The 21752-nt window shown below is 36.1% G+C and overlaps 1 protein-coding gene across 1 annotated transcript in view; it reads left to right on the top strand.

The window, feature by feature from the left end:
* The window catches only part of NECAB1 (N-terminal EF-hand calcium binding protein 1), a 166544-nt gene that overhangs the window by 71305 nt on the left and 73487 nt on the right, over positions 1-21752 (top strand). The window contains exons 4-5 of the mRNA XM_002759058.7: positions 1654-1679; positions 9780-9877. Of these exons, the coding sequence (XP_002759104.1) occupies positions 1654-1679; positions 9780-9877 (124 nt within the window). The remainder of the gene's footprint in view (positions 1-1653; positions 1680-9779; positions 9878-21752) is intronic.

Below are 21752 nucleotides of genomic sequence, written 5' to 3'. Positions count from 1 at the left end.
ACAGATTGATCTCTGTAACTATTGCAACCTCATACATCTATGGCACTTAGAATAATGCCTGGCACATAGCAATAAATGTTTGTGGAATGAGTGAATGAATGAATAGGAGACCAGACCAAAATTACTGGAGAAGACTTAACATATTCCACCTGGTGGCAAATATTACTTTACAAGAAGATTCGTTTAGTTATGAAGATATAATTTATCTAAGATCAAATATTTTGTGTCTAGAATGCAATATTTAGTTTAAAATAACTTTTAAAAATGACTGACAGAGCTGGTAAAAGTACTCAATGCTTGGAATGTTCATACCAATGTGTCTGCTGGCCACCGGACAACTGGATTAGGAAGAATATCTACATTGAGCATTAACATGTGACAACTGTATAAAGCCATTTCTAGTTAACTACTAATGTTTGCAGTTGCTCTTTAATAGCCTTCAGCATCTTGACAAGGTTGAGTTCTATTTTCTTTAAATTTTTTAAAAATTATGAATTACTGTTCAATTTTTTTATTCCCATTTAGAATTTGCTAATATGATCATTTTTCTCCTTTAAGTTATAGTATAATAAGTTACATCAGTTTATTATCTGATATTGAACTACCTGCCTTCCCATACCATACCTTTTTTGGTAAAGGACATTATTCTTCTGACAGTCATGTATTATATTGCTAACATTTCATCTTAATGTTTTGCACTTGCCTTCATAAGAATAATAGGTTTATATAGTTTACAACTAATGTAATTTTTCATTTTGTTTTAGAAATCATATGAAATAAGCATTGACACAAACTTACCTCAAAGATTGACTTTAGGTTGGAAATTCTAGCAATTCTATCAAGTCGGGATTCATAATAGCTCATTCATCAAGTGCTTACTTTGTGCCTTACAGTTTTAAGGGCTTTCTGTTTTTGTTTTTGTTTTTGTTTTTCTTGAGACGGAGTTTCGCTCTTGTTATCCAGGCTGGAGTGCAATGGCGCAGTCTCGGCTCACCACAACCTCTGCCTCCTGGGAACAGGCAATTCTCCTGCCTCAGCCTCCTGAGTAGCTGGGATTACGGGCACGTGCCACCATGCCCAGCTAATTTTTTGTATTTTTAGTAGAGACGAGGTTTCACCATGTTGACCAGGATGGTCTCGATCTCTTGACCTCGTGATCCACCTGCCTCGGCCTCCCAAAGTGCTGGGATTACAGGCATGAGCCACCACACCCGGCCCTGGGCTTTCTGTATTAATTCATTTAAACCCTACAACATCCCATAAACCAGAAATTATTATTATTATCCCCATCTTAGGTCAGATGAATTGAAACGCAGAGATATAAAGTACCCAGGGTCACATAGAAGGTAAATTGCAGAGTCAGGATTTGAACTCAGGCATTCTGACTCCAGAGCCTATATTCTTTACCAAAGTACATTAATTTTCCCATCATGTTGCAGAGGGAAACACAAATCTCAGAAATTATTTGTCTAAAGAATCTGACATGATCATTGTTAATTGACCTATGACTATTTAAATAATAGAGAATTTGTAAGAAAAATACCCTAATTACATACCATCAATTAGCAATATAGACTGGAGACTATGTAACTATTTTAAACCTTAGTTAAAAATATTACCAAAGTAATAACATTTTTTTTTTCATCTTTTCAGCAATCTTGACACAGAAGAGCTATGTGGTAAGTTTCTTTAAGATCAAACACATTACTTGTTTAAGAAGGAAAAAGAGCAGTGTCTAATATATATCTACCTTGGAATTAATGTTGTAGAGTAGGAGTTCTAAAATAAAATAAAATATAAATTGAGATCTCAAGGGATTTATCTTTTTCCATGAATTTTGCTCAGTCATGTATTTCACTCCAGAAAGAGTTGGGCCTCATTAGCTTGTTCATAGAAAAAGAATTGTTATTTCAATCAGTACATTAGTTTTATAAGACCAAATTCTCCACAAGTTTCAATATATTTTTAAATTGGTGTTTAATACAACTTCATTATTCTTTGCATAATATATTGTGAAAAGCCTTTTGTTACTATTTTATAAAGCTGTCTTCTTGAAATATAAAAATAACTTTGTCTCATACCTGCCTAAACCATTCTGGAGTTTTAAATGTCATTTCAAAGTAAGTGATTCAATGGAGAAAGATAAATCTTTACAAATGCCTGGTTTAACAGCCTCTTCATTTATTTTTCTCATCTTTATTATTGGAAGCAAGGTAAAGATTGGAAATATGTAAAGCTAAACTTTTTGAATTTTATTATTTTATGGAAAAAATGGAACATTTGAAACAGCTGTATTTCTCTGAATACTGGAAGGTTTTATGTTTTAAGATAAATGTTTAAGATAATACCTTTGTCCAAGTTTGATCTGATTGTCTATGCTGCTCAAAACATTTTTGATAGAGTTGAGTTTTCTCTGGGAACTCCTCATTAAAACTAGCAGCACTTCCTGAGCATCTTATAATCCTTATAGTTTTAGAGTTTACCAAAACTCAAAATATCAAAAGGGCAATTTTCTTATATTCAAGAGTGGTTATTTCCATTTCATCAAAGTGGTAGAGCAATAACAAAAGATGTTATACAAGAACACAATATCAGAATGCAGGATTTCAAAGGCAATAACTGAACAAAATGAATGTAATCTCCAACCACGAGCTTTCAAATTTTCCAATGATTGTAAAAAACTCCTGCTTCTTATCCTGGCATAGTGTCCATCTCGGGTTCAGGGAGGAAAACCCAACTGAAATTCAAGATATGTTTATGGAGGAACGAGGTACTCTGATATGAAAGCAGGTCATGTTTTTGTTAGTTATGAAATGCCAACAGGGAAAATCCTGCCATTCTTTCAGACACAGTCAGATGGTAGCATTGTATACACATGGTTAAGCATCTGAAAGGGCCCATACAGGCCATTGCCATGAGGCTTTATGATGAATAGCAGTCAACATAAAGTCCACTCTCAGCTATGTGCACACAGTCCTGGTCAGTGAAGTGAAAAGATAAAATGGAGCGCACAAGATTATCTTGATAATTTCATTAACGTGGCAGACTCATTTCTAAAATGTCTAGATATGTCAGGCCAAAGTAATTATTTCCTCAAATCATTCATTTATATCTATTTTTTGTTTTTCATTTAGCTTTGCCTGGGTAGGCCACAGCTGATGAGAAAGTGAATTGTTATAAGGACTTTTAAGATAAAAACACTAAATGGTTCTTCTTTATATGCTATGTTGCCTGCCTATCATCATTAAGGAATATTGTGTTAACCTCTATTTTCCTGTAAAAGTACTTCAAATTTTTAAATATTATAGAAATCTCCACTTCTCTACTGAAAAAGTATATTTTTAAAATATGTCTTTATTCTGTCATAAGGGAACTAGATTAGGTGCTTATACTGTATTTATTGAAAAAGCTTTATGATTTCCCCTGGACAGTTTTAGTTAGGGAACTGGAATGTGGAGCTTTAATTCAACAGGAATTGTTCTGTGTTTTTTAAATCCAGTGATTGTATTCATAGTCATGTGTTATAATCCTCCCCCTCTCTGTTCAAGAATATGCATTTTAATCTCCAGAGTGTCGTTTCATTTCTCATTATTTTGTGAATATAAAGTAAATATTTAAGTTGGATTCTAATCAAAGCCAAATGCTTCAGTGCTAGCAAGTGAAATATGTCAATTCATACCCGGCACAAATTCCCCCTTGTGCGTGGGAGGGACAGAACTTGATTGGCATGAAAAGTAGATTTCATATGTTCTTTCTTAAAAGCCAATTACAAGTTGCAGGTACCTAAAACTTTAATTCTGAGGCTTTTACTTAATTTGTCAGTTACTAAGTTAAGGACTTAGAGTTTAAAATCTATTAAAATATTTATTTTGAAAAAATTTCTTTGTAATTTTAATTATGGAAGTAATACTTAACTGCTATTTTTTAAATTTAACAGTATGTAGGTGTATAAGCTAATATGTCAATCTTCTCTGTCACTCATTGTCATCTCCAATACTAAGCTCTACTATTTACTTGGAACATATTCTTCCAGACATTATTATGTGTATATTGACACTGATATATATGCATTTGTATATTATACTATATGATTGATATATATGCATGTGCATATTATACTATATGATTAGTGCAATTGCATCCCCTTCTACTTCATTTTATTTAAAGGCTGCATAGTGTCCCATGCACCTTAATTTTTTCAACTAAGTTCCTTTTAATGGATTTTCAATTTGAATCCAACTTTTCATGGGAAAAACAGAATTGAAGTAAATATTCTCATATACATTATCTTCACACTCATGTGCAAGTAATTCTGTGTGGTAGATTCCCAAAACATGCAATTCCTCAATCAAGGTTTCTCTAAGGTGCACACCCACCAGCAATTTACAGAAGTGCCAAAACTATCCATTCTTCACATACGATTGCGAAGGTCTTCCTAAAGGCCTTCGCAATCGTATGTGAAGAATGGATAATTTTTATTTTGCTGTATCTTATCACTATCAGTCAATACAAAACTCAATTTTAATTAGGGAATTGTATTTGAACTCTGGCACTGAAGCTTTGGTTTGTATTTCTACCATAATTAGCTCCAATCTAAAGCATTCAGTAGTATAATTACTACTTTTCCTGGCCCTACCCTGTTTATGACTGTTTTCATAGCCCTACTCATTTTTACTGAACTGTTTTGCAGATCTTGAACTTGGTAGTTAAGAGTAGGTAGTTGAAATATTTATAGATGGGTAAAGGATAATTGCAACAAATGTGCTTGATCTGAAAGCATATCTGTAAGAAAGCTTTGTTAGCAAGGTTAAATATATTTAATAGTGTAATTTCTCATCTAGTTGGTTGTTATCTACCAAATATTAAACTATATTAAAAGTTAGATGAAGTCTGTAAATAAAATGGATAAATCCCGAGGGTACAGGAAACTCCAGAATAAAAACTTATTCCCTACATACCAAGGTTCTTTTCAGTAGCTGTGCAGGAAGCACCCAGGCTGCATTGGCAGAGCCCAGACAGTGCTGAGAGACCTGTGCCTGCAAGTCTCGGTGCTAGAAAATCAGAAGGCTCTATGCCCTCCTCCAGACTAATGTGTTCTTCTCCAGTGGCACATGTCACTGGCGACTGAGATGTAAGAGTCTGAGTGTTGCTTATCTGCATCCCTCAAAATACCCCACATTTCTACATCTGACTGATCTCCCTATTCAGAACATGTAGGTTTTAACACTCTCTCAGTTATTTTCTTTTCTATCTAGTCTACTACTTGAGAAATTTTAACTGCTTTAGAAGTTTAGATGAAACTCATCTAAACTCTTGAGAATACTATGTGAGACCAATTTCTACTGAGACTTTTGTGACAGCTGTGGGTCCTTTGGTTCTGACAGAATTATTAAGCTGACCTGAAAACTCAACAACTTTAAAGACTAAGGTGCAGGATAGAAACAAAACAAAACTGTAGTTTGGTAATGGAACACCACTGATTAAGTACAGAAAGGAGGGGAGAAACTAATTTGTTGTTAGCCTTTTATTAGAGAAGATGGCACATTGTATATTCATCAGAGTATAGCCTGCTTTCTGACAGATAACTTACTACATCTCCTTATAAATTGTGCTCTATTTTTTCGTCATACCTAATGCTCAGACTCTACTTTTTAATGATACTTCACTTAAACTGATGAGGATTGGTTTTCATATATTTCCCTAAATACAATATACCTCTATTTTGCTCAAGTTCATGAAGCTCACATGCAAGTTTCAACAAAATAGGTCTTTTCTCCAAAAAGTTATTCCAGTTACCAAAGGACAAGCATTTTAAGGAATCAATATCTGTTCCAAATCATTCTATCTCTCTAATGTCATGACTTAATTACAATATACATTTGCCCCTTTCACACTGGCAATGTGATTCAAATGAGAAACGTGAGTCACAAACATGAGAAACTTGTTATAAAACTTTGGTCCAAGCGCAGCCACTTTCAAAGCCATCACTGTCCTTCCCTCCTGCCTGTCACATGTTGGAGTTTGCAGATCTACTGCGGAAATTCTGGACTCCACCCCTCATTCCACTTCACAGCTTTGGTGTGGCTTCTAGTCCTAGTTCTCTGATGAAATCACTCCTGTCAATTGATGTCTCCTTTCTCTCTTGACGGTGTCACCAACATTCCCCCAAATCATACTTTGTGTATTGTTTCCTTTTCTAATAGGAAAATCTGAGGATGTCACTCTCCTTTTCAAAATTGTTCCATAGCTTCCCATTGCCCATAGCAGTATCGAATGTACTCTGAATTATAATCTCCTAGGGAGCATAGGTCTCAACCCAAAGATTCTGATTTACTAGATGAGACCTTCTTAATCATCTTCATGTCTAACAAGTATCCTAGAGTAGTACTTCTCAAACTTAAATGTACCTACAAATCACCTGGGGGTCTTATTAAAATGCAGACTGTGATTCAACAGGCCTGGAAGTGGGACGGAGAAAAGTTCTAACAAGCTCCGAGGTGAAACTGATGCTGCTGGTTCACAAACCAAACTCTGAACAGTGAGGTACTAGAGGATTCTGATGCAGGTGGTCAAAAACACTGACCTAGACTTGAGGATGAAAGAGCATCTGGCAAGGAGTGCGTCCAAAACATACGCTTTGTCTCCCATCACTGACTTTTAGCATTTGTTTCCTTGCTGCCTCCCATTCTCAAATATGTTCCAGTCCTGTTCTTTATCTCTTAGCAGTGCTGAACTAAACATACTCCTGCAAACGGGACAGAACAGCTGCTTCCATGCTTTTCCTCTGAGAATCCAGCAGGTTAAGTCCTATTCATCTGTTAACTAAACCATGTGGTGTTTCCCCTATGAAGCCCTCTCTGACTTACCCGAACAGACTTGGGAATTCTTGATTTTTTTCTTTATCTTTTTTTGTTGCTGTTGTTGTTGAGACAAGACCTCACTCTGTCGCCCAGGCTGGAGTGCAGTGGCACAATAATCTTGGCTCACTGCAATCTTGGTCTCCTGGGTTCAAGCACTTCTCCTGCCTTACCCTCTATTTGGATTGCACCTTATATCTGGGCTCTTGAACCACTGTCTTTAACAATGATTATGTGTATTGCAGTTGTTTGTTGGAATGTTTGTCTCTCCTACCTGACTGTAGCGCTTCTGTCTTTTCAACTTTGTATTCCAAGCTCCTATGATAGCACCTAGCACATAAAAGGCACTAAGTAAAGGTATGTTAGGTCATAGAATGAGTAAGTAAACACTCGCTGTAATGAAGCAGAGAGGAGTTACCTCTCTTTATCTATGTTGGATGTGTCTGACTCTTTCATCTAATTTACCTCTTTGAGTTTATTGGAGACCCTTTGCCTTGACTGCCTGACCCATATGCCACAGTGAGTAAGTTACAAAAGAGCCCTAGTGACAATGAGCTGCACCACCTCAAAACAACCCTTACACTTAGATTTCCAACTTAAGCCTCTATCCAGGACTTGAGTATTGTAATTCTCTTCCTTCTCAGTCATTTTCTTTACTATCTAGTGATTGTTCTTTCTTTCTAACTTGGAGAGTTGAAATGAACAAATGGATGAATGAAGGAAAGAAAGAATGAAATCTAGTAGGTGTCAGCTCTGAAGCTTCTAGTCATTGTTTTTCTCATGTGCTTTATCAGCATGTGCCTGCATCTGCGTTTATAGGTCCGATTTCAAAGTGGAAAGACAATTTAAATTCTCTCCAGGAACTTCTACTGATTAAGCCAAATATCTTGTCTATGAATATTTATTTTAAAACAAGGTGTTGTCTCTCTCTCTCCCTTTATATATATATATAAATATATATGTATATATATAAAATACATATAAATCTCATATATATATATATAAAATACATATATATATATATATATAAAATCTCACCAAGGCTGGAGTGAAGTGGTGCTGTCACAGCTCACTGCAGCCTCAACTTCCCAGGCTCAAGCAATCCTCCCACCTCAGCCTCCCGAGTAGCTGGGACTAGAGGCACATAGCACCATGCCTGTCTAATTTTTAAATTTTTTTGTAGAGGTGGAGTCTTGCTGTGTGGCCAGGCCGCTTTCAAACTCCTGGGCTTAAGTGATCCTCCTGCCTTAGCTTCCCAAAATACTGAGATTATAGGCATGAGCCTCCATGCCCAGCCTGTTTTCACTTTATATTTTTGTCTGCTTGCATTTCAAACCCCATCACAATCCTCTTTGAGGCATTATATATACAAGTCTTAAACTGAAAATGAAGTAACAGCTTCATTTATTGGCGTTTTTCTTACACTTTTTGCTTGTTTCAACATAGCATGGACTCAGTTCTGATATTTATTATTTTCCCAACTTAGGAATATTCTACAGCCACATCAGTTGCTTACTGGTTGATGAAGCGTGTTCATTTGTTATAAATAATTGCACAGACACTTCATTTATTATAAATAACTCCACAAATAAAGTTAGACATATTTGTCAACCTTATCAGAAAGTCAACATTATAACCACAAATTAAAATGTTTTGAAGCAGGTATTTAAGGAGTAAATACTTTCTTACTTATCTTCCAATTAATCACTTTCTATAGAATCCTTATAAGAGATAATTTACACCACTTTCTTTTTAAGGAACACATTTTGCTTTGTCAAAAAATATGTCATTCATTCTTAAACTATGTGTATACAGACTGTATTTTGACAACCATGATCTGGAACTGATTTAGTGTTTACCTGTGTTTCTTTTATTCTCTAAAGAAGTCTCTACATTAACTATTTTATCAGTCAATGGCACTTTCCAGTTGTTATTAACACCAGTATCAACAAATAGTTCCTGGAGTATTAAATAAATTAATCAAGGCAGTTTCCATCAAATATGCTGAAATGTATTTCTGTAATCTCAAGTGGCTTATATGTGATTATATATCATTTCAATTTAGTTCCACAAATACTGTGGAACATTAAAGACAGGCAGAAATAAACTACAGTTTATCCAAGGAAGAACTCACAGGAATGGTACAGGCTATTCATTTTTTAGTGTTTGAAAACCCTAGATCTTTTCAATATATAAATTTATGTTATGCTAGTTTGCTTTCATTATAGCAATGCACAGGTTTCCATAAGTAAATATAAGGTTTTGCATTTATATACATTTCAACTTACTAGTTTAGGATCAGTTCATGTTCCATACTTTTAATTTCAATCATAAATCCACCATATTATTTATTCCTAACAACTGAAAAAAGTGATAGCCTTTACTTTTTCTCTGCCCAAATTGTTGAAAAAAACAAAAAGATTATGACAGGGACAGTTACATGGAAGGCTACATGGAGAGGCCACAGAAGACCCTCTCATGTTTTGCAGCACAGACTCTTAACCTTGAAGAGAGCTTACCTTCCTTAATGTTTCCTCCAAAAACAATAAAATGTAACTTAACTCTTTTCTAAAATTACTATCCTAGTGAGATCTATATTCATATGTTGTCAAAAACAATTTTTTTTTTAATTGAAACACCCTTACCAGTAGATCCCAATTCATTTTTTCCTACATTTGTAGGAAGAAACATTTCTTCAAGGATAATGGTAATTATTCAGGTTTTTTTTTTCTTTTTTCTTGATGTTTTAGTGAAATGAGCAGATTGTCACCTTATTTAGTCTTATTTGGAAAACTTCCAGTTTTCATTTATAGCTGACATTTTGTTTTACTCATTTAAGGAGTAAATAATTAGTTGATTATTTTTTGTTTTATGATTATCTAAACTCAAACATGAACTAATTTCAATATTTTCACTTTTCAGAATATTTTTCTCAGCACCTGGGTGAGTATGAGAATGTACTGGCAGCACTTGAAGACCTAAATCTTTCCATCCTGAAGGCAATGAGCAAAACAAAGAAGGTAAGAAAATGTTAATGTTTGTTTTCTACAAAAATCTCTTCTTTGAAAAATATTTTTCTTAAAAATCATACCTATTTTTAAGGCATAGATTTTTTATTCCACTGATAGTTTTTTCTTCATATTAAATGAACTATGTTATTTATTCATAACAATTATAAACACTATATGCCAAAGACTGTGTGCTTTGTATTGAGGATACAAAGATACACAGAGCTGTTCAAATAGCTCCCAGCCTGGCGGGGATACAAGTGTGTAAACTAAGTGATATGATTTGGATCTTGTCCCTCCTCAAATCCGATGTAGAATTGTAATCCCCAGTGTTGGAGATGGGACCTGATGGGAGGTGATTGGATCATGGGAGCAGAATTCTCATGAATGAGTTAGCACCACTCTCTCAGTGCTGTTCTCCTGATACAGAATGAATGAGTCATCATGAAATCTGGTTATTTAAAACTGTGTGGCTCCTCCTCTGCCCCTCTCCTTCCTCCTCTGGCCATGTGACATGACTTGCTTCTCCTTTGCCTTCCACCATGATTGAAAGCTCCCTGAGGCCTTCCCAGAGGCTCCTTAGAAGCCACAATGCTTCCTGTACATTCGTGTAGAATGTACAGAGTCGTGAGCCAATTAAACCTCTTTTCTTTATAAATTACCCAGCCTCAGGTATTTCTCTATAGCAGTGAGAGAACTGACTAATGCACTAAGCATTACAATATTGCCCAATGAGAAGCACAAGATAAGACATCTAATTCATGCTTGAGATGAGATGACACTTGAGCACTTAGAGATAAAAGAAGTACCTAGACAAAGGAGACCTAAACACAGGGAACAGCACATGCAGAGACTGAGTCAAGAGGGGCACAGGACATTCCAGGAAAGGAAGCTGGACAATAAGGATAAAGTACAGAAAACCAAAGAGCAGCATGATGTGAGTGAAACTGAAGTGCTAGGGAGGGCCCACATCTTTCATGATGTCAGCATAGCTAAGTATCCTAAGTGTCAGCAAAGCTAAATATCATAAGTATCCTATGTATCCTAAGTGCAAATAAATGAGCAAATATTTTAAGCAGAAATTTTAAAATCATACATTCTTTCTAAAAGACCACACAAGAATTTACTTGGAATTGGGGTGGATAATATAGAGGAATAGGATCAGAAAGATGAGTGAGTAGGCTGGTTCATTAGTCTGGGTAAGAGATGCTGGTGTTAGGAAAACAAGAAAGCAGCAATAAAGACTCAACTGAATTTTGTAAAATACAGTTAAGAACATTTCTTAAAACTTCAAGCGGCCAGGTGTGGTGGCTCAAGCCTGTAATCCCAGCACTTTGGAAGGCCGAGACGGGTGGATCACGAGGTCAAGAGATCGAGACCACCCTGGTCAACATGGTGAAACCCCGTCTCTACTAAAAATAAAAAAAAATTAGCTGGGCATGGTGGCGTGTGCCTGTAATCTCAGCTACTCAGGAGGCTGAGGCAGGAGAATTGCCTGAACCCAGGAGGCGGAGGTTGCGGTGAGCCGAGATCACGCCATTGCACTCCAGCCTGGGTAACAAGAGCAAAACTCCGTCTCAAAAAACAAAAAACAAACAACAAAAAAAAATACTTCAAGCAAAACAGGAAATATAAGAAAATTGGAGCATCAATCTAGGGTATTCTATATCCAAATAACAAATTTCAAAAAGAGGGAAAAAAAGGAAAACAGATAAAAAGTGGAGTCGGAATACATTTTCTTTAGACCTCTTCAGGAATATTTGGAAACTGTATAATAACTACATCTTTTGAAACTTCTCTCCAGCAATGGCCATTTAAAAATCTCTGTTTTGTGTGTCTAGCTTCTTCTCCTTATTCTTTAAGTCTCATCTTAAATACCATGGCCTCAGAAGGACTTTTCTGCCCACCTATCTAAGAAAAAGTAAAGGTCATCCCTATTAGAGTATCTCATCTGTTCCTTGCTGGCAATTTATCAGAATGAATGAGAAACTGTGCAACGTTTTTGTTGTTTATTTGTTGTCTGTAAAGAAAGAGAAGAGCAGTGACTGGCTTTTTGGTTTTTATTTCTTTTCTTTTGGCTCACCATGTGTATCCTAAGCCTAGCACAGGACCTGACAATTAAAATTGTACTCAAAACATTGAAGGATTAAATAAATTGATTGGTTAAATGAACACACATATAGTTCCAAAATAAATACTTTTGCTCCTAAAAGAAAAATTGCTCCTAAGTTAATTTAAGAAGCTTACGGATTTCCTCTAATAGGAAGAAAAAACAAGTTATATAATCTTCCTTATTTCCTCACAAATATGCACTAAAATCATGTTGTTTTTCCTTGTATTGAGACAATGAGGTTTTGTGGGATTCCAGTTGAGGTCAACCTGTTGTTTTGGTTTCTTAAGTTACAAAATCTTTTTCTTGGCACTCACCCTTAAAAATGCATTTGATTCATATTATACTGCTTAATCAAGAAAAGCATATGTCTCTAATTTAAAATAAAAAAGGAAAAACAAAAATAAGAAATGGTCAAAATAAAAATTAGAAAAAGCCCCTTTGTTTAATAGATCAAAGATGAGGAAAAGGCAGGAGTTTTGACATTTCTCAAGCCATTGTTGAATAGACATCTCCACACTGTCAAGCACATGGACCCTTCAGTGTTAGAAATCTAGCATTTTTTTCTCTATATTTCTACCCAGATAAAAAGTCCTGTCTCAGTAAGAAGATGTGACTGTTCTAGTCTTTTATGAAACATGAAATACAAGCCTTTTGTGATCTATCTTGACTGGCAGTACCTCTGTTTGCTGTGTCAGAGAATGGATAAAATGGGATTTAGCTGCCTACCTTAAACTCCAGGAGGTGACTCAGGACAGAGAGAGTCTGTCATTATTTCCCCTCCTCCTCCTTCTCCCTCAACCCCAGCCTTTTGTCAGATCCTCAAGGGCTACATGGATTATTTTACTTTGCTTATTTTCTGGAACAAAACACCATAGGTCAAGTGCCAAATGACCATTTGAAAGTCCCAATGGTAACTAAAACCAGAACCCTCTGTCTGACTTTGGAATGTCACAAACACACACAAAAAAAACAGCTTTGTCAATTAATTTTTCTTCTTTCTACAGGTTAGAGGTGGTATATAACTTATAGCATCAGTATGTGAAGTGCTTGAAATCTCAAAGCAAATGTAGAATTCTGATGCTACAGCTAAATTCATCATGTGCTGTGTTATATAAACACAAATGGGATTCCCTGCTTATTTGTAGGGCTTAAAAGGAGATTATCATAAGCTAAAGTAAAGAAGGCATTCTTAAAATAATTATTTAGGGTTTGTTAGTTACCTTACTGAGTGCAGCTGTGAAAATTTCCAAAATTAAAATGTATATATACTTTTTATTCTAACAAGCAAACATACCCTACACTACATTTTCAATAATTTTAAGAAAAAAAATAGACTTGAATCCTAGCACTGCTGGGCCCCTGTCTCTCTCTACCCTCCTATATCTGTCTTTGAGATCTATGTTGCTTCTCTCTGTAGCATCAGCAGATCGCTTTATCTCAATCTTTTCATCTCTCCTCTATCTCTAGATTTTTATGTTGAGCATCTGGGCCTCCCAGGGCTCCATATTCCTTTCACTAAAGATCACAATCATTTATTTATAAGTCTTACTGTGAAAAAGATGAAATAACAATAGGACACAGAATTTCTATTTGGGACAGATATCATTGCTATAATTTTATGTGGGACTTATTATTAAAATGTTTCCTGTTTCAGGAAAAATATCCAAGCTGAAATAATACCATATGTGGCATAGTAAAATACCCTCGTAGGCTCACAGAAGGCAAGCATTTTGATTATTTGTTACAGTTTTATTACAATCATTTAAGTATTCGGTCCTTAAGTATTTACAAATATAATGAAAAAATTATTCTTGGACTTCAGAGCAACCACAAAAAACACTTTTCAAACTGTTTATTTGACATCTTCTTTTTTCCTTGAAATTATCTGTCAAAATGAGTGTGTTCAGGGAAGAAGAAGTAGAGACCAGGAGGATGCAAACTAGGGAAGAAGTGTCTTGAGGTTGCAAGTTTGGTTCAGTAGGATAGAAGCCCTGAGTCAGGCCTAAGCCTTAGAATCCTCCGTGCAATCTTGGCCAGACTTCTGCCTAGCACCTGGCAAAGAGGAACTCGACACCCCTGGAAAGGTTGCTCAATGAAGTCAGTAGAAACATGTTCTCTCATAGAAGACCCTAGTTATCTTGAAGGACTCTGCAGTACCTACTTCCTGGGCCCAGAAATCTCGACCTCTTACCGGGTAAGGAGGAGATAGAACTGAGATGAGAGCCCTAACCCTTCTAATTCATGTGAACATGACTTTGGGGGTAATTTAAAGGTGATAAGAAACCACTTTGAGGTTATGGATAGAGTTTACACAGTGGTGTACATCTACACCACTGTAGATGTACACACATTAGTTCAGGAAAAGATCATGAACAAGATAGTGGCTAAGGTGGATACACTAGGAGGTTAGAGGACAGAGTGCATAGTAATGTCTGCGCAGGCTCTGGACTTGGATTGGCATCTACCTGGCAACCACGTCACTGGTTCTTTCTAGTCATTGCTGCAGCCTCACCAGACTCTTGGGGACTGATCTGACTTCTCTGAGCCAAGTTGCCAGACAATGCCTAATGACTCTTCTTTCCTGCCGGGCTAGGGCTTCAGTGGCTATGGCCAAAAAGAGGATGAGGAATAGCTCTCAATGCCAACTAGCATTTATATAGCACCTTGGAGTTTTCAACATGCTTTAATATATGTATTTCAGTTATTCTTCATCATATCCTAGTAAGGAATGTTAGGCAAAAGGTAATACACCCATTTCAAAAATGAGGAAACTGAATCACAATGTGACTAGTTGATTTATTGGTATCCTAAAGATAATGAGATTTAAACCAAGTGATTCTCATTTAAAATTTTTTTATTTAAGGTTTATGTGCTTCCGCATGAACATTCTATAAATAAGCAGCTGTAAGTTGTATCACCACACAAAACATTTCTTGTATTAAGTATCTTCGTTCTTTGGAACAATCAAAGTCTTCAGAGTTGAGCTGTGGATGAGCAAAGGCATAAAGATTTTCAGCTTCTCTGTTAGAAATATTTTTAGTTTTGTTTTTGACAAATCAATAAGTAGGTGTCCAAAGCTCAGTGTAATATTTGAACATATGAAAGAAGTTATAGATAGAAGCAGATGATAATTAAATGCTAAAATTATAATTAAATCCTGAAATCAAAAGATGAAGGTGCATAAGCCAAGTTCTATGCAAGGAAGTTCATATTTGTTATTATAGTTTGTTGTCATTAGAAAAATGAACTTTAATTAGAAAATAAGGCAAGTTACATGCCCAAGTCAAACAATGGATGTTTAGCTTTTTACTTACTAGAACGAAATATATCCAAAGTAAAGGCTATCGTACTTGAGAGCAGTAAGCAAAAATATTGGTCTTCTGGGTTCTTGATGAATTTATAAAGGATCTGAAAACTTAATAGGAGACTTACTGATTTTTTTTATCAAATAGGTAATTGTACTATTTTTTGAATGATCCATTCTTGATCGACACTTAAAATGCCATGTTTACTATTTGCTAAATACTTAGAATGTACTCGGTTTTGTGTCAGAGCTCACTATTCTGTTCCATGGTAAACTATCTATTCTAGTGTTAAGTATTATTGATACACTATCTTAATTCTTGTATACTTAGGTATATTTGAAAATGTAAAAGTGCAAGTCTTCTCTGATTGTTCTTCTCTCTCGCTCTCATTTTTTTGTTTGCTTGTTTGTTTTTGTTTTGGTGGAGACAGGGTTTCACTATGTTGCCCACGCTTATCTCGAACTCCTGAGCTCAGGTAATCCACCCACCTCAGCCTTTCAAAGTGCTGGGATCACAGGCGTGAGCCACTGCACCAGGCCTGATTGTTCTTCTTTAGCAAAGATTTTTGTCCTTTGTTTGCCATCTTTGCATAAGTTTTATAATTGTTTTTTCAATACCGGGAAAACTTTTATTAGAATTTTCATTACATTTGTAAAGTAACTTTGAGAGAATTGTCATCTTGGTAATATTTCCTCTTCCCATGCAGGTGCAAATATGTCTTCTCATTTATTCAAGCTTTTTATGGCTCATTAAATATTTTTATGATACCTCATATAAGTTCAAAACATCTCTTGTTAAATCAATTCATATATGTTTTATATTTTTGTTGTTTTAAATGGCCACCTTCTCTAACTTCCTACATAATGTTGATGACATATTGGAAAATGATTGATTTTTGTGTGCACATCTGGTAACTAGATCAGCTACCATCTTCAGTAGCTGTTCTGTCCGTGGCATGCCATTTATCATCCTTTACTGATGTTACAGCTTGAACACCAAGAGCCTCTGCCACTGTAAGAAACAACCCACCTAATCTCTCTTTTACAGAAGTTGATCAATCTGTATACAGTCTTTAATGCCCTGTCTATTTTCTCCCATTTTTTTAAATCTGAACTTTGAAGCTATACTTTACACCTATTGTTACATAAGATTCCAAATTCTGCTTCAGTACCACAGGCAGTAATAAACTGTGACTTACACTTTAGAATCTTGTGTCTGAAAGGAATAAGATCATTTTCCACAAAACCAATTTTAAAAAGCTTGAATAACAAAATTCTATAAATACAATCGTGTAAGACATTAGCAGATTCTTACATATTTTTAACAGAAAAGACACAAACAATAAAAGTAAGTACAATGTATTTAATTAATTGGCAGTACACTGATATAGGCCAAAAATAAAGTTGGCATTCAAAAAGGGGAGAGGTCAGTGTTCACCGAGAAGTCAGATAAAACATCATCAGGAAGAAGGTGAGACTCAAATGAGCCTCAAAGACTAGACAATTTTAATAAAGGAAAAAGAATAGAAGAGCCTACAGATAATGACCCTTCTCTGACTTTTTTTTTTGAGAGGGAGTTTCGCTCTTGATACCCAGGCTGGAGTGCAATGGCGCAATCTCGGCTCACCGCAACCTCCGCCTCCCAGGTTCAAGCAATTCTCCTGCCTCAGCCTCCCAAGTAGCTGGGACTACAGGCGTGCACCACCATGCCCAGCTAATTTTTGTATTTTTAGTAGAGACGGGGTTTCACCTCGTTGACCAGGATGGTCTAGATCTCCTGACCTCATGATCCACCCACCTCGGCCTCCCAAAGTGCTGGGATTATAGGCGTGAGCCACCGCGCCCGGCCCCTTCTCTGACTATTTAAGGAGGCAGCTATGAAACCTAGTTCGGCCAGAGGCCCACTTTCGTGTCCAGAAGAGGCTGTGGTTTACTGATGGAGGGGTCAGGTCATGCTGACTGCAGCTGGCATTTCACCTGATTTACAGTCTCTCAAAGGAATGTATAAATAACAAACTTTGATCTTGCAAATAATCTTGAATCAAGAGGACTTAAAAAAAAATAACAGATTACTAGAGCTGTGGCAGGTAGAAGCCCCAGGTCAACCGCTGGTGTACCCCAAAGCCACAGAGGTCCCTATTAGTAATCATTTTTTTCATGATCATTTTCTATTTTCAGCCAATTCTACCAATCCTTCCTCCCCACCCCAACCAGAAATAAGATATAGTCATAAATTACTTTTATTTTGTTTCATGTACCTATAATTTTAAACAGCCATTTTTTTTCCTTTGTAGAGATTTTCTTTTATTTATCTTACTTAGATTACTAGCTGGAACACTTATATCCCTAAAATAAACTGGGAGTTAATTTTCTGCCTAATGAAAAGATGAGTACAAAGTACACTGTTCTATTTAAAAAGAAAAGCTTGTTTATTTTGCCCAAAAATATAGTTCTGAACTACAGTTGCCTGATTGAATGTACAGCTCTATTTCTGAAGAACTGAACTTTGAAATGCTAAAAGCTAGATAAGGGAGAGAAGTTAATGCAAACACTCATGGGGGATAAACAGCACAGCATGTGATTCCTTCTGTCACGAGAATTAAATTCGATATGACTCATTTCTTTTGCCTGAAGTGGAAAAGTGCAGAGGGAAAGATTAAAAATTTATCTGTGTTGTGTTTCTCCGATTTGATGGGCATTAGTTATTATCATGTTGACGTTGTTCCTTCCCATTCTTATTTACAAATAGGAAATACTACGTATTGCAAACCAGAAATACTCAATGTTATTTGAGAGTTCATTAGTTTTGGCAAAGTCGTTATTTTCAAAATAAGTACATTCAGAAGAATGTACTTTCAAAAAGAAAATGAATGTGTGTAAAAAGTCTATTATAGGTGCTTCCCATTGGATACAGGATAAGAGAGCTCAGGGCCACGTGGTATTGTGTGACATCCATTTGGAATGATTTGTCCCGTGACCTGTCAGTTGTATAATAACACATGGAATGTAGCTCTAACAGCCATGCAGTGTTATTGAATTGACTGAGATCTCTGGGAAACTTTCCTACAATTTCTCTGGGTTTCAGTTTAAATTTCTGTATGGATCATATTCATATTTTAGGACTACCAATTGTGCCACAAGCAGCCTGACTGGCAGGATGAGAAGATGTTTTCATCAGTTGTACATCTGGGTTTCAGAATACTGGCTGTGTGTTGTTACTTTGTAAGACTGAAGTCTATCTAGGAGACCACTTAGCTTTATTTTATGAACCAAAATAATAATAATAATGTAATAACATAGCTAACATCTATGGAGCCATTACCAGTTTCCAGGTACAATGCTAAGTACTTTTACTTTTGTAGCATATTTTATCCTAATCTTTTATTGGGTAGATCCCGTGATTGTTCCTGTAAGTGTATTAGAAAATGAAGACAAAAAATGTCAGCTGTCTCACTCAAGGTCACACAGCTGAGATGTGGACAGCTATCTTAACTTGATCCCTGTGAATTGCTTTCTAGTCTTCCTTGGCATGAAGATATTTAGTTTCTAGCCAATTTCTTGAGAAGATGACAAAAATTATGGCTGAGAAGACAGAAAATATATTGAAGGGTTTGTTAGTTGTAATAGTTATCTACTGCTGTAATTTCTGAGGGTCAGGAATCCAAGGCTTAAGTGAGTGATTACTATTCAAAGATTATCATGATAACGTAGTCATTTTAAGGTCCTTGAGGAGTTGCTTTCGAGCTTATTCACATGGCTGCTGACACATTCCAAGGAAATAGAGTCAGCTATGTGGCTTCCATTTCTCACCACATGGACCTCTCCATAGGGCTGCTCCTATCATTGTAGCTGGCTTTCTGTAGAGAATGATTGTAAAGAAAGAGAGGCCAGGTGTGGTGGCTCACGCCTATAAACCTAGCACTTTGGGAGGCTGAGGTGGGTGGATCACCTGAGATCAGGCTTTCAAGACCAGCCTTGGCACACATGGAAAAACCCTGTCTCTACTGAAAAACGCAAAAATTAGCCAGGCGTCGTGGCAGGCACCTGTAATCCCAGCTACTTGGGAGGCTAAGGATGGGAGAATTGCTTGAACCCTGGAGGTGCAGGTTGCAGTGAGCCTAGACTGTGCCAGTGCACTCCAGCCTGGGTGATAGAGCAAGATGACATCTCAAAAATAATTAATAAATAAAATGAGAGACAGACTAAGATTATAATATAATCTTGGCAATAACAACCTATTACTTCTTCCATATTCTATTCACTAGAAGCAAGTCAATAAGTCCAGCCCACACTCAATGGGAGGGGAATTAAACTCCACTTGTGTGTATGTAGCCTTAAAACCACCATAGTAGTTAACTTTTAATGCACGCGCGCGCGTGTGTTGTGTGGTGGAGTAGTGGAAAAAAATCTTTATCTGTTTTTTTCCTCCATTTATATCTATCCCATTAAAATAAATCAAATTGAGTTTTGAAACTGCCATACGTGGCTATCCCTTATGTTAGTTGAATGCATCTAATATGGTTTGGCTGTGTCCTCACCCAAAATCTCACCTTGAATTATAAACCCTATATTCCCATAATCCTCACGTGTCAAGGGTGGGACTAAGTGGAGGTATGTGATCATGGGACTGTTTCCTCCATGCTGTTCTCATCATAGTGAATGTGCCTCATGAGATCTGATGGTTTTATAAGTGTCTGGCATTTTCTCTGCTCACACTCATTTCATCCTGCCTGATTCTCCTTTGCCTTCACTCTGAAGTTTCCTGAGGCCTCACCAGCAATGTAGAACTGTGAGTCAATTAAATATCTTTTCTTTATAAATGACCCAGTATTGGGTATTTCTTCATAGCAATGTGAGAAAAGACTAATACAGAAAAAATTCTGAAAGATAATGAGAGTCAATTATGTTTTATCTTTAGAACTAAGCCACATATACAAATGAATATCTAATGATTATATATCTATAAAACCAAAACATATATAACAAGATGAAAAATACATTTTCCTGAGTTTGAGTTTATATTAAATATGGTCACTCTAAAACAAGCTTTTAAAGAAGTTTAAAACTATCACCTTTCAAACAAAGAGAGTTCCAATTTTTAATGTCTGAAAATCCATGTCCCTGAAAAACAACTCAGTTTATTCACTAGTTTAGCAGAAATGTCATTCTAGGAAATGGAAAGGTATCTAAGTTTTGCAACACAATGCCCTCAACAGTCTCACCATAAAACAAAATGGGTAATTTAGGACTATCAGCCATCCAAAGCTTTAAGTAGATTTCATAAGACTGGTTTAAATAACATGGTAATAATAGAAAATAGGAAAGGATCACTTTGTCCAGTGAATCTGGAGAGTTATCATGGAGTAAACAGTATTGAAGATAAACTTCAAGAGTGAAACGTTTATGGCCAAAGACTGCTGGAAAATAGTGAGAATAAAAGTCACTTCAAGGAAAAGAACTAACAGAAACAAAAATGTGAGAGAAACACAATGCATTTTCTTAGAAATTTGGGGAATACAGAGTGTTTGAAGCATCAAGCGATTTTGGACATTGTGAGTGTCCAGGCTAAAAGGCAAATTGGCTGAGAAATTTAGCATTTAATCATTGAGTAGCAGAGGTGTATTGGAAGTTTTTGAATAATGGAAATAAAGAAAGTTGGTCACATGAGGATCACATTCTCTCATATCTACTTATTTGTTTCCCAACTGTCACCTCTAAAATGGAATAATGTTCACTCATAATATTGATCTTTATTGTTTGAAAGAAAAGCTATTGTACATATTATGCCATTTGTGTATATTTATGTATATGTTATCCTATACATAAATAGGGTTTTCACAATTTTCAACAAATATTACTTATATCCACATAGAAAAAATATAATAGAACTAAGAATTATTCTCATTTTAAAAATTGTCATTCTTGATTAGATTCTTTTTTGATTGTTGACACACCAGAAGGAAATAAGAAATAAGAAACAAAGTTAAGGCTGTTAGTACTGAATGGTTTTCTATTCAAGTACACTTTTTGTTTTTTTGTTTTGTTTTGTTTTTGAGGTAGGCTTTCACTCCTGTTATTCGGGCTGGAGTACAGTAGTGGGGTCTTGGCTTATTGCAACCTCAGCCTCACAGTTTCAAACTATTCTCCTGCCTCAGCATCTCAAATAGCTGGGATCACAGAAACACACCACTGAGCCTGGCTAATTTTTGTATTACTAGTAGAAAAGGGGGTTTCACCATGTTGCCCTGGCTGGTCTCAAATTCCTGGGCTCAAGCGATTCGGCTGCCTTGGCCTCCCAAATGGCTAGGATTACCGGCATTATCCACCATACCCAGCCTCAAGTATGCTTTCATATGATCCAAATGTAGCAGACAAACGCCAAGAATCTTTGGTTTATAACGACGGGCAAAATGGCAACTATGCAAAATGTTAAGATAATATTCATGTAAGGATTTTTCTGGGTTTTCTCA

This window comes from Callithrix jacchus, chromosome 16, assembly GCF_049354715.1.
Source record: "Callithrix jacchus isolate 240 chromosome 16, calJac240_pri, whole genome shotgun sequence".
NCBI lineage: Eukaryota > Metazoa > Chordata > Mammalia > Primates > Cebidae > Callithrix > Callithrix jacchus.
Note: the sequence above shows the minus strand (reverse complement) of the source record. Positions and strands in the feature narration are given on the sequence as shown.